This window comes from Scyliorhinus canicula, chromosome 6 (genome assembly GCF_902713615.1).
Source record: "Scyliorhinus canicula chromosome 6, sScyCan1.1, whole genome shotgun sequence".
NCBI lineage: Eukaryota > Metazoa > Chordata > Chondrichthyes > Carcharhiniformes > Scyliorhinidae > Scyliorhinus > Scyliorhinus canicula.
In genome coordinates, this window is record NC_052151.1 from 103,180,432 (window position 1) to 103,194,951 (window position 14,520).

The 14,520-nt window shown below is 42.7% G+C and overlaps 1 protein-coding gene across 1 annotated transcript in view; it reads right to left on the bottom strand.

Moving 5' to 3' along the window:
* LOC119967360 (protein SOGA3) overlaps positions 1-14,274 on the bottom strand; it is a 49,881-nt gene extending 35,607 nt beyond the window's left edge. Inside the window, exons 1-4 of the mRNA XM_038799784.1 lie at positions 14,159-14,274; positions 7,772-8,594; positions 7,219-7,443; positions 6,854-7,012 (exon numbers count right to left, since the gene is read on the bottom strand). Of these exons, the coding sequence (XP_038655712.1) occupies positions 6,854-7,012; positions 7,219-7,443; positions 7,772-8,485 (1,098 nt within the window). The 5' untranslated portion in view covers positions 8,486-8,594; positions 14,159-14,274. The remainder of the gene's footprint in view (positions 1-6,853; positions 7,013-7,218; positions 7,444-7,771; positions 8,595-14,158) is intronic.
* Positions 14,275-14,520: the final 246 nt, after the last annotated feature.

Sequence of the window (14,520 nt, forward strand, 5' to 3'; positions counted from 1 at the left end):
TGGGCAGCCCCAGGGTGGCAGTGCCAAAGGGAAGGGCCTGAGGGACCTCACGCCCATAAAAGGGAGGATATGTAGGGGGCGGTGTTGAAGGTGGGGTAAGAAGGGGCATCCCAAAGGTTGGGAGGGATTCTGAAATGGGGGGGGCTAAAAGAGGGTGCCCTAAAGGTGAGGAGTCCTTAGTGACCCCCATAGCAGGGAATGCTTGGGGAAAGGGAGGGGGAGGGGGGATGATGCTTCAATGCCCACAAGGATAGATGGGTGTGGGGCTGGGTCACCCTCATGCCTGGAACAGAAAGTGGATCACGTTGAGAGGGAGACAGCCTCCCTGTGATTAATACTTAATTGAAGAAATGTTCCTCTGGTTTCTCTCTTTTGTTAATTTTCCGGTGTTATTCTTACTCAGAGAAGTGGTCATTATAAGAAATAGAGCCTTTGCGGAACAGGATGTTAGCTTTCTTACTTTCCATTTTATATATTTTCACCATTTTATAGTTTACCTTCCATATCAATAATCCAACAACCAATCAAATCAATCTATAAAAGGAAAGAGTTGACCTTCGACCTAAATATGTTTGCGAAACAGTGGGTGGAATTATCCCATTTTGAGACTATTGTTGCAGGGTGGGAATATGGAGTGTTCCCCACCGCGATGGCTGGCAGGAAAACACGACAAATATTCCAACCCCGACCTCATTAATTATGCACCCGAATGTTTTACGTCATATTCAGTGGCAGGGAAGGCCTGGGTGGTGTCTGCCGTAATGTCTGGGTGCTACATTGAAAACGTATCCAACTTCACTGAGCTACTATTTAAGAAAGGTGGTAGCCCACTTGAAAATGTAGACAGATCTCTGGGACTACACTGAGACCAGAAGATGGACTTCCATGAACATTCTGAGACTGGAGGATGGGCCCCCTCTAGGGCACCCAATCTGTAAGATCCACTTGTAGATGCACCCCCGACCCACTGCTATGGTATTCCAGGGTTGCGGGCTGCCTCCACCGCAAACTCCAGAGATAGCCCCAGGCATGGTTTTGATGGGTCTCCACATCTGCCCACCACATTGTCCCAAACATGTTTCATGCCAGCGCGCTTTCCCACAGGCACTGCAGAAAATCTGGCATAGAGAGGTCGGGCCTTTATCTGCATCCTGTTAACGGGATGCAAAGGAGTTCATGCTGGCCTCAGATGGGTTTTCCGACCCGCCATGGCAGGTACCAGCAGAAGATCACGGTATAAATTCACACAGGGGTGAAATCGGTTTCTGGGTCTCCCGCCATATTCCTCCCCTCACGCCCACCATTAGACCTGTCAATGGGGGCGTGCGAGAATTTTACCCATTAAATCAGATATTTTGTGCTCTCATCATTAAGAATGTTAATTGGCTTTTGTAAGCAAATTTGGGCGTAAAAAGTATAAGACAAGCATTACTTTGCTCTAAAGTTTCAACATTTTGTTTCAACAAAATGAGGTATGCTCATCTCTTTCTCATCAAAGTTTGCTTCCTCTAAGGATGCATCAGAGCAGTGTGGAACTGCTTAACAGCTGGAATCACAAATGTGAACAAAGCATATTTCTCAAACTGTCAAATCCTAACACACAAAAGGCAAATCGGTCAAAGACAAAATTATGTTAATAATATGTAATCCAGGAGCGACTGCTCTTATTGTTTTTTACAGTTTGCTTAGACTTCATAAAGTTAGAAATCAAATATTCATTTCTCACTTATCATATATTTAATCTAGAAAAACAAGTCTAAAGAGACAGCAGTGGATGGTATTCCCCTGAAATTACTAAGAATTGTATGTAAATAGATGTTACTCAAATCCTGTTCCTAATTATCTAAATACACAGAATAATTAAAGGGATTTTGTCCCCCTCCCCCACTTACACTTAATACAAAAAATGCTCAGACTAAATACTGAGCGGCAGATGCATCACAGAATGAAATGAAAAAAACCACAAATTTTCAATTTATTGGTGAGGTTTAACAATCTGTCAAATATTATTGAGCCGGCACAAGGAACAGCATTAGGTGAACTTACTATCAAAGCTGTTTATTCTGTGATGTAAAAACTAGAAGTATATTCAATGCACCACTGAAGATGAAGGGCATGAAATAGCTAATAAAACTGAAGTTATTCACAAAACCTAAGGGGAAATTACAGAGCCAGTTTTCGGAATTTGCACTCTCATCAGAGTACTGTCAATACGAGCTTATTTGGGGAAAAATCAAGAAAAATGAGTGTTCAATGCATCCTAAAATTAAACATCCTTGACGGTTCCATAATTGCAAACTAATACCTCATCACCAATCTCTCTCTCTGGCGGTAAGCAAGGATTTTGTTGTGGGTCTAAGAGGAGAGATGAAAATTAAAATTTCCTGGACAGTATTTTGAATAACTTCCAATAGTTCCTTTAAGGTTAGGCTGCACAATGGTTGCTACAACTACCTGCATGCCTGTATCAGGTATGTTGTGAATCCATTTACAGAGCTGTCTGAAAATTGCATCAGACAAACCTTGGGGATCAATGGGGAAGCTGAGGCACGCCATCCTGTAGATTTTCAACATACAGTCACCTGTTCTAACAGGAAAACAAGTGATCCTGAATGAAAATTGCTCCTTAATGTCCAAAGATGTGCAGGTTAGGTGGGGTTATGGGGTTACAGGAATATGGCAGGGAAGTGGGTCGCGGTAGAGTGCTCTTTCAGAGGGTCACTGCAGACTTGATGGGCCCAATGGTCTCCTTCTACACTAGTAATTCTATGATTTTAATTTCAAATCTTAGCCCATTTAGAATCTCTCCTATTAGCTTTTCATTCCTACCATAATGCTGAAACTGCATTAGTTACCAATGACATCCTCTACATCTGTGGCCATGGAACTATCTCTTCCCAACCCCTCTGCAACCTTTGGCTGATCTCTATTGTCTGACTCACTGGAACTGCCCAAACCGATTACATTCCTACCTATCGATCTAGCCTGAGCATCTCCAGCAATTGCTTATCTTGCCCCTGCACCCTAAAGATTTATCTTTGGCCTACTATTCTTCCTCATATACATGTTGTCCCTTGCTGATATCATTCAAAGATGAGGAGCCAGCTTCACCTATGCAGCTCTATCACTCCATCATTTTAGTAATCACAGAGGAGTCCGGAAAGGAAAGTCTAACAAATGGTTTATTACCAAGTAACTGTCCCAACTGGGACTACTCTGCAGCTTAGCTCCTAGCTGGGCTAACTTTAATGTCCTGAGTTAACCATCCTGACGGACCTCTGCGCCTCAGCAGGGGAGCTCATACTCCTCGAGGTCATGGGGAGTTTAATGGGGTCATCCCCATGGGCTTATATCCCTCCCACTCCCCAAATTCCATAAGTACCCCTGAAGAGTGTGGAGCAGGAGGACACCTGCTGTTGTTCGCCTGCGGCTGCACTTCCAGTGGCTACCAGGCTGGGTCATGGGGGTGGGGGTATAGGATGTGTGGAATGCCGTTTTCTCGATGCCCGCCTGGGGATACCACCACTGGCAACTGATCACTGGCCAGGTACCCATCAGAAATCTTGATGCCTGGGCCTCCATTTCCAAGTCATAGTCTACCACCTCTGGCATCTCGGTGTCAGGAACTCAGGGGTGACGCCCCCAAGCCTCCATGTGTCGGGATGACATGGCTGTAAGCTGGTTCCTCCGGTGAGACGTGGCTTAATGCTGGTCCCCTACTCCTGAGGTGGTCAAGGTGCTTCGCACTGTCCATTATCGCATCTACACATGAACGAAAATGGTCTGGTCTGCCGTACCACTGGATGAATGTAACAGGTCAAATGGTCTCCTTCTATGCTATAATGACACTATTGCATCCCTTTCCTAGTTACTATTCCTTAAAATCAACTGTGCAATCTTTGGTGATCTTTCTCCTTCTTTGCTTCAACATTCACTTCTAATCATATGTTTGTTAAGTGCCTCTAGGACATTTTTTTTGACATTAAAGGTAAATGAAAATTGTTGTTTGTTGATCTGCTCCAATTGGGAGAAATACTGCACCACAAAGAAACAGTAGTAAAAGGGACATGAAAAGTGCAAGGAAATGGATAGTGAGCTCTGGTACAAATGCAATGGACAGAATTGAATCCTTTTGCACAGAGATTATGTGATTTGTTCATGTGAAAGGATACATCTGAAAATATGTGGCTTGGGAAACAAAGAATAATAGAGACATAAAATGATATGCACTGCAAAAGCCAAGTTGTACATAAAATGAAATGCAGCCCCTGAGGTGAAATGTCAGAGGAATGTGAGATGATGGTAAAGGCAAAGCGTGATTAAAAAAAGGACACTTAATCAGAGCAATAAAGAATGCGAGAGAGCAAACTAAAACAGAATAAAGGCTGCATTTCATAGAACTTTTTAAAAAATAGAATTTACAGTGCAGAAGGAGGCCATTCAGCCCATCGAACCTGCACAGGCTCTTGGAACGAGCACCCTACCCAAGGTCAACACCTCCACCCTATCCCCATAACCCAGTAACCCCACCCAACACTAAGGGGAGACTGCTAGTGCAAGAGACCCCAGAAATTTCAGATATCAGCAGTGTGTTTGTCAGTATCTTTTAACCCCAGTCGTTGCACTGCATCTCTATGGCAGCCTCCTGTGTCATGAAACAACAGCAAGGTGAGCAGCTCTGGGTTAAGCCTCACCACGTATGGTTCAGGAGCTCTGCCACATTTGCTGCAGAGGAAGACAGCGGGCTGAGAAGATGCATTATTCACTTGTCTTTTTTTTCTCTCTGGGCTCCCTTCTCGACTAGCTGAACTTTTAATTTTTGCTTGTCTCTTCCAATGTCCCTCCAAACATTCAGCCTCTGGAGATGAGGGCTGTCAGTGACTGTGTCCCAGTTAAAGTGTCAATGTCTGCAGTCTTCATATCTTGCTTGCAAGTATTCTTGCAGCAGAGTTATGAAAGCCCAGGAGATTGAGACCCAGTGGGCAATTCACTAAATAGTCACAGAATTTGATTTTTTTCAAATTATTTTTCATTGCCTTCTTCACCCAATAACGCCAGTGCTTTCTGTTGCTCTATGTTCTGAAGGGCATTCAGACACCACAAACCAAATATTCAACGTCCCATTTACTTGGTAATGACAGTTTTCATGGTCAACTGGCTTTGACTGTTACTCTCCTGGGTTACATTGCCTGAACTCTTTTTATCTTAGGGTTATGCAGTTGATGATTCCCAGGTTCTATGGGAAGCCAACCAGAGCCACAATGCAAAATGCCCACTCTTTTTAACTATATCAGTTACATGATATACATAATTCTCTGCCTTGGCAAACATGGCTTCAGTCACCTGTGAGGTTAATTTGAAGAGCAGCAGATTACAAAAGAATCTGCTCATCTTAAAGGTGGAGGTCAGTGGGTTGCTACAACACACTATCAACTTCAGCCTTTTTGAACACCCACCCACTTACAGGATAATTCATAGTTTCAGTTTAAATCCATATTAAGAGTGGCCAGGGAGGAAAAAGTGAAATAAATACATCCATGTGAATATTGACAGATAAAGAAAGCTGCAGAAAAACAGGGATACAGATAGATACTGCAGGTACACATTAAAACAATGAACGATAGCTAAAATGCAAAAGAATATCACACATTTGAGAGAAAGCAGTGAAAAGTGCAAATGAATGAGAGAAGTGGAATCTTAAAACAGCCTATATAATTTACTCATGTATTTTTCCTAAGGCTATGTACCATGATGAATAGTATGATTTGTAATTTTTGATGATCATCAACAGAGATTTTTTTTTAAATAGTGAATATTTCCTAGGAAAATGAATCTATCATCCAACTAACAATGGAGGGCCTAGGCACAATATCTACTTCTTTAGAAGAGTTCCTACATAATCCCAGGGCACTTAATCCCCCCTTGCCCACACTCCGAATGTTTGTCTGGCATTGTTCCTTTGGTATAGTTAAAAGAGAAAAAACAATCTTCTTTGCCCTTGTAATCAGACTTGGTTCAGCAATGTTTCCTCTTAAACCCATCAATAATATTCCTAACAAGATTTGACTGTTAACAAAATAACAGTTTATGAGGAATAGTAACTGTTATCACTAAATGATAAATAGGTAAGGAGGAATTTTATACCCTCCCCTTTATTTTCTATTCATGGGGTGTAATATAACAGCAGATTTGATTTTGTCCATTTTTTTCTCTTCCACAGAAGTTAAAATTATCCTCTCACCCCCATGTTTTTGAAATGTACCAGCCTATAGACAAGAATCTTGGAATAGCTACTGCTTAATATCAACTGGCCAACATAAGTCTTCCTTGACTTATGGGATTGACATAGTTTCATACTTTCTCTCTGACATATATATCCATGTTTGCCCACAAGTTACTTGACTTAGGCCACTACCAACTTGAATTTGTTCCCATCAACATGGGGAGTGATTGTTTAGTTGCTACCATTGGCACTTTGAGTTGCTTCCAGTGGCCCATCAACTTCGCACCACAGATCACCAGTTAAGTGCCGATGCCAAATTTGGTACTGGCCTCACGCCAATTTCTACAGGTCTTTAAAGCAAAGAGGTCACCCAAGGAAGGTTCTCACAACATCATAAATTCCACTTGCAAGAAAAAAATTAAGATACACAGAAGTCTATAAACTATAGTTGGTAATATCCCGGAGTCACCATTTAACTCAATTGTTTTGGCCATTTTAATCACCCCGTTTAAAGTAATAGAGAAATACTACAAGAATATGTGAGGTTCTACCACTAGCGTTACCAAAGATGGTTTCTGAACTTGATTGGGCCTGTAATGGGGAAGGAATGGTCATCATTACCGTACTTGCCTCTTTTATCTTGTCCAGTTCGTTTTGTAAAGCTTGTTTAGTAATTTCAGCTTCTATTAGCTGCTGACGTAAGGTTTCATTTTCTTCCTCTGTTTTGGTGCGCTTCTCTTCCACGTTTTCTAATTCGTGATGCAGTCGGACAGACACATCTTTGGCAACCTGTAAGCAATGACAACAGTAAATGGCATCAGCAGCATCCTCACCATCACAGAAAATAAAGCAAAACGGTCATACCTGTTCTAAAATGGGTGCTAATTACTTTAAAAGTCCGCTATCTCTAAAGGTGCAGATTTGTTTTTTTTTTGTTAAATCTTTGTTAACTTCAGGAAACTCGTGTCATGTAAGAGACTGAAAGGAAAGTTGACCTTGAGGTCTTGCTCCAGACTTCTCAGGAGCTCGTTGTCCATCTCGCCTGTTTGGGCGAACCTCATCCTTTTCCTCTCTGTCTTCCGCAGGCGGTATTGGAGGATCCGGCAGTTCTTGTTGGCCCGCTCCAGCTCTCGCCGGAGGTCCTGCAGCTGACAGGCGTCCTCCTCGTAGAAACTGTCCCTCATTTCGTCCATTTCGTTTCTCATTTCCGCTATCTCGGACTGGCAAAAAGAAAACATTTTTATTTAAAATGTTTCACTGAAAGAGCAAAATATATATGTTTTTAAATAAAAGAAACGAAAGCAAGACCAAAATAATTAATAACTCTTCGAAATCTGCGGCAGGCGTTTCCCAACACAATGGCCGTATTGCGAATTGTCAACATCACCCCTTGGGCGGACATTGCAGCTTCTCCCAGGCCCAGTGGGAATGAAGCTCCTTCCTCCCATATGCTGTGTGGTTTTGGCATTTTTGTTGTGTTTTTGCATTTTGTCCGATTTATATCTCGAAGCGGACTCTCCCCACCCCCGCCAGGTGCCAGTCCCGTACCTTGAGGCCCAGGTTTTCTGAGCGCAGTTTCTCCACCTCATCTTGCAGGCTCTTTTCTTGCTCTGTCATTGTCTCCATGTTGGATCCGCCCGCCGCACTCGCGCTCTCGCCCTCGGCCTCTGCTGGCTGCACCGCTGTACTTTTCGTGTGCATCACCCCAGCATTTGACGGCGACGCCAGCCCCGCTCTCTCGGTGTGAGGGCCGACACCGGGACCGCTCCCCGCGCCTCCCGGGCCCGCCGCTGCTGGCTGCCGCCTGCCGTCCGCCTCCCCACCTGCCCCGCCTGCTGGCGGCTGCTGCTCGCCTTGTTTGCCCCGCGGAGCCTTCGCCGCACCGCCTGCTTTCTCCGGGGTGTCCCCTGCACGGCCGCTCTTAGCCAGGGGCGAATCCGCGTTCTTTCTTGGGGTGAGACGGCAGCTTTCCGCCTCCACCTTGGCCAGGTCCTCGGGCGCGGTGATCTCCCTTTCAGCACCAACGGAGCGGACAGCGGCAGCGCCGGCTCGGCTCGCTTTCTCTTTCACGTTTGCAGCCGCCTGGTTTGAAAGGCGGCTCGCGTGGTAACCCTGCTTCAGCGTATTCGGTCTGGCGCCGAACGAAGTCTTGATGGAAGGTCTGGAGTTAATGTCCCGGAACCTGGCCGGCGAAGAGGCTCGCTGCTGTTTCTTATTGTGAGGATGCTGTCGGTTTTCAGCAGCGCCACTGGCTGGGTTCATGGTGCTATCGTCATCTAAAGGCGATTCTCAGTCAGCTCCATGAACACCACTTCTAGAGATAGTTGTCCACTTCCGGGCTGCCAAAATGTTCAATTTAGAATATAGACCCCTGCAATTACAAAGTAACAAGAACGCTTACTATATCATATGTGACTGTAGTTCTTGCAAACTGTTTCAAAGTAACATTGGAGGCAGGGAGACTTAAATGGACGTAATTTGCAATAGCTGCCTTTTTTCGTGTGGATATCTCAGAGATACCTTTTGTTTGTAATGTCAATTCGCTTTTTAATCTGCACCATAATACAGGATATCAGGAATCATGTGGGTTTTCGACATGATATTAGGCATTATATCATTCATCTTCAATGTTTCACAGGCACACTGAAGCCAGTAGTAATGTGGAAACCCAATTAATTCTGCGTCGTTTAGGGGTAATAGGAACCTATTATTTTAATGACAAATGATGGTTGTATAAATCAATGAAGAAGTCAATATATGAGAACGGTAGAAAACGATCACTTTATTGAATTGAATTACTGGAAAACCTAAACTAAAAAACTTTCACCTCTGAAAGTTTACAAAAGTCTGTGTACATAGGAATTAGGAGCAGAAGTAGGCGATTCAGCCCTGAGAGTTTGCTCCGCTATTTGATCAGATCATGGCTGATCTCTTCCTGGTCTCAAAGCCACCTCCCTACCTGTTCACCGTTTTTGTAATATCAGAAATATATCAATCTCCCTCTTAAAACCCATTTAATGATTTAGACTCCGCCGTATTATGGGGCGGGAGCGAGTTCCACAAATTCGCCATCTTCTGCGAGAGATAGGCCTCATGCGTGTAGACCTAAATCATCAAAAAGGATCATACTGCTTTGAGTCCAAGTTAAACGATGTTTTATATGTCCAGTTACTCTTTGTGGAAATTGACGACTAGGTGTTTCACAATTAGCTCTTTTGCTTTCCATACCTCAAGATTGTAAAATTAAAATACTTATAGCTTGCATTTTCGAACTAGACTTCCTCCCTGGGCCATGATAGTGGTCCCTTGAAGTCATCAAATATCTTCCATCTGCCATCACGTTTGTTTACTAATTAGCACATTATTCCTGTTGCTGCATACTAATCATATAGTCTGTCATATTTTCAGTGTTTGGGGTCTTTTGGAAGTTAGGGCAGCAGATCCCCATGTGTGTATCAATATTTACAGGGAGAAACCCCAGAGTGTCTAAATTTCCAGTGAAATCTGAGAGTGTACAACTATTTTCAGAAATTACTAGTGACGTTTGATATTATAACGAATTGCAACTAATGTTTTGATATTTGTAGAGGATTGTCACAAATCCGTCACAGTTGCAGAAACTTGTCCATTTTTTTTAATAGGATGTGGGTGCCCCTGTCAAGACCATCATTTGCTGCCCTCATGAATTACCCTTAAACCAAATCGTTTGCTAGATTATTTCCCTATTTTCAGACAGCAATTAAGAGTCTACATTGTTGTGAGTCTGAAAAAAAATGTAAATCAGATCAGGTAATGGTGGAAAATTTCCTTCCCTAAATGACATTAGTGAACTGGCTGAGATTTTTAAAAATGACAATTGCTGATTGGTGTCATGAACACCATTACTGAGATTAGCTTCATATTCCAGATTTATTAACTGAATTTAATTGCCACCAATCACATCTCCAGAACATTGGCCTGGGTTACTAATCCAATGGCTTTACCACTTTGCCACCATTTCCCCCATGAGTGTGCTGATATTTTCGATGTAGGCAATATCCTGCAAAGATTAAAAATCACTGCATTAACTTACCTTCATGCTGTATCTTCTATGCTTAATCTGGAATTTTGCCCCAAAACTGAAGAGCCATTTTGGTCCCCACGTGACAATATTGAATTCTGATCTAACCATCACTATGTGCAAAATGATAATACCATCTTTCTTGTGCATTCAATGTGCCTGGTTATAAAGACTATTTTTGTATTTTAATCTACCTGTTCTCACACATTCTCAGAATTATGTATGGCACCCTGTAGTATGCCTATTCCTCCACACTCTCCAGTGCCTTTCCACTGGGTGCATATACTCATTTTTTATTTAGCCTCTCAAAATGTACTACCCATGTGTCTCCCATCTACCACCTGTCTGCCAATTGTACTAACTTAACTATATCCTTCTGACGACACATAATTCGCTCCATGGTCTGTTAAAATATCTGCCTTTGTGTCTTCAGCAAATGTTGATAGGATGTTACTATGCTCAAGTCCAAATCATCAATTGAGAACAAAAGTCAGATAACACTTTCAACCTTCTTCAATCTGAGCAGCACTCATTTACCTGAACTCTTATGTCAACCAACTTTTTATCCATGCTGCTCATGTCCACAAATAATAATTTTTTAGAACAGTACAGCACAGAACAGGCCCTTCGGCCCTCGATGTTGTGCCGAGCAATGATCACCCTACTCAAATCCACGTATCCACCCTATACCCGTAACCCAACAACTCCCCCCCCCCCCCCCCCCCCAAACCTTACTATTAGGACACTACGGGCAATTTAGCATGGCCAATCCACCTAACCCGCACATCTTTGGACTGTGGGAGGAAACCGGAGCACCCGGAGGAAACCCACGCACACACGGGGAGGACGTGCAGACTCCACACAGACAGTAACCCAGCCGGGAATCGAACCTGGGACCCTGGAGCTGTGAAGCATTGATGCTAACCACCATGCTACCATGCTGCCCCTAATACGCCTGAATTTTGTAGAAAGTAAGATAAGTTAACAAATATGTTCTGATAATCTATATATTTTCCATCAACTGTGTTCACCCTATCTAGACAATGAAAAGCTCCATTAAATTTGTCAAACATCATTAACAAATCCATGCTAGTTAACCTTCATTGCTCCATACATTTCAGAACACATTCATTTGATTGTGAATCTCTCGACTAAGAGTTTATGCAAAACATTTATAAGCCTAATTGATCTAGTTACCTGATTTATCCTTCATCTTTTCTTGAAATGAGATAATGTAATTCTCTAGTCCTCCAGAACTATTTACATATCAAAGGGGAAATTAGAAATGATGATCAACCCCCTCTGACGTCCTTCAACAAGGAATCTCATCACCATCAGAATTGAATGAATTATTTACAATGAGTGCATGCCATCAGGTTTGCCTTCTATTTTTTTCTGAACTAATCCCTTTACCTGTAATAATTCTCCTATAGTCTCCCCCATTTCACCTATGTTCTCACTTTCTTCATCATTAGTAAAAATAGGGAAATAATCATTTCATTGCTGTGCTATATTTGCATGTTCTACATCTAGGTTCCCCTCTTCATTAGAAAGGCACTTTCTTTTTTCTATTACTTCTGTATTGTAATAATTAATATTTCACAATTGTCAGCTGTGATTATCTTATCTTAAGAGAGAACCCTGAATGGTATTTTTTCAGTGTTTTAAATAACTCTTTAAGTGTTAAATGGCACCTATTTCTTCCTGAAGAATTAATAGAGGATCCAATATTGCTGTACCAATATGCTGGTGTACAATACCAAACATCACAGTCTTATTCCTGTGATTCCACACATAAAGGAATGCCAGTTATCAGCCGTGTTATGTACAAGAGATCTGAGAAGACATAAGATATTCTCCCATAGAAATTTCAAATGTTTGGAAAGTCAAATGGTGTTCTGCAGAGGTCCTATGCTGCAAGTGGACCTCTATCATACAGTTCATGACAAAACTCTGAGACTTGGGATTAGAACAACTGGCAGGCATCAACTGATGGCCAGGCCTGAGAATATGTGCTGTACATTCAGAAATTCACACTTACCATCCTTGCAAAGAGACAGGTCGCTGCTGAAGCTCCATACCTCCAAGAGCCATCATTTACTGAAGCATGCTATGTGCTCAAAGAATAGCAGCAATGCATACACAAGATGTGCTGCTCACAATGGTGCTTGGCAGAATTTTCTTAGCTACTGTGACTACCTATTTTTGGATGGGAGAAGGGTAGACTATATTTTTTTGAGGTTTAGGTATCTCCAGAACAACAAGCCTGGTGACAAAAGATTGAAACCAAGTTAACCATCTGTGACAGACTAGCCACTCTATTATCTAAGCCAGGTAAATCCATAGTACTCTAAGACACTCTTAGTGACTGGTGACTAACCAGGCTCGCTCACTCTTGGGAATTGGAAGGACAGTCACTGAAAATTGGGATTCTTCCCAATGAGCTCCAGAACTTTACAAGCTAATGTCCTAATGGGGAGTGATATATGATGGGCAGGAAAAATAATCCTACTAATGCTCTGTACTAATCATCTGAATGGTTTTAGTTGGCTAAATTCAGCAACATTCATATACATACTTTTGCGTTCCCTACATCTTTGCTTTAACCAACCTGCATAAGGCCCTTGTGCCTGGGCAAGTGGGGTGCATTCTTCTGGCGAGAGACAGAGACAAAGATGATGGGTTTCCACAAGTCCCAGAAAAATACAATAAATCCCATTATTAAGTTATTGTCCCTACTCCCAGTTGCATGTCTCTCTCTGGACTGCAGTTCATCCACACTCAGTACTCAATGTATACTACCCTATACCACCACTCCCACCCTTTCTTCCTGCTCATGGACCACCTCTGCAAACTCCATCCTTGCTGCTTATGGTTAACATTATCTACTTTACCAACACCCTGCAAATAGATCCATTCCTGTCAGTCTGTTAAACCACTGTGGCAAAAAGAAAATCTCCTTTGGGTACCCCCATATAAATGTATCAGAAAAATAGCTATAGAGCTGTAAATATGTCACTACTAAGCTAGTCTGTTTGGTGATCCACCTACTTAAATCATTGGCCAGTACCGATTTTTCATATTTTTTTTACAGATGCTCCAGAGCTATCAAATATTCCCAACAACTATGTTATCAAAGGATGGGGAATGGCTATTTTGGATGTTATAGTTTAAATTGCATGAAATATCTTGGCGCTCTCAAGGTACAAAAGAGCTTGCCAATTTTCTCAGGAATCATCTTTATAAATTGTGACGTTGCTGTTCAGGACACAAATGTCACATGAAATGAACTCGTAACCATCTTGCCTCAGGGTCTGACAAGGGTGCGGCTCGGTGGGCGGAGATACAGGTTCGAACACAGAGAAACTGAGCATAATAGAAAGTAACCCCGAGATTAAATGGATGCTCTTAACTCTTTCTGCTGATGCAATTAAAAACAATAAACACAATCAACTGGATGGTGTCCTCACTCCCCCATTTCCTAAAGCAGAGGAAATGATTTTTTTCTTTGGGATCTGACTGTAACCGGGGACATAAAGAGACATCTCTGCAGCCGCTATTGTGCAAAGTGCTGTGGCAGCCAAATTTCAACATGCAGGAGATCCCGCAAAAGACCGAAACATTAAAGCGGTCAAAAACCGACCGTGGAGAAATTAACAAGTAATACCAGTGAAGAATTCAGTCATGGAAAACGATCAAGTGATTCTTCAATGAGTAACGGCAATAAATCTGTAGGAACAGTCAAAGGGAAGTAGAAGTTTTATTGGCAAAATCTGAAGATTGTTTTTCCGTCTCTTTGCGAAGGTGCACCATTGAGTTTAATAAACAAGCCTCCTGGCTTGGCAAGCGGAAGGTCTTAGGAAGAAGGGACTCACCGTGTTCGGTCAGTGCTGCTCGGAAACCTATCATGGTTGAGTTCGGCTTGCTGTTCTACTTGCGTCCCCCCTGCCAGGACTACTGCCCTGATAGACAGATAAGCTGCTGAGAGAGGGAGGGACCTTTCACTCACTGACACTCCCTCCAAGAGGCGGTCCTACGTACGCCACTTTGGATCAGCGGAACCACTGGTGATCCCGGCATTTGCTGCGACCTTGCAGGAAGTGACACGGATTGTGTAATGCAGGAAAATGTCTGTTTCCCCACCCACATCACTTTCCCTTGTCTGAGGCTGTACATGTCTATTTGTGTGGCTTAAGGCGAAACATCCCGAGCGTAAAATTACACTTTTAAAATATTT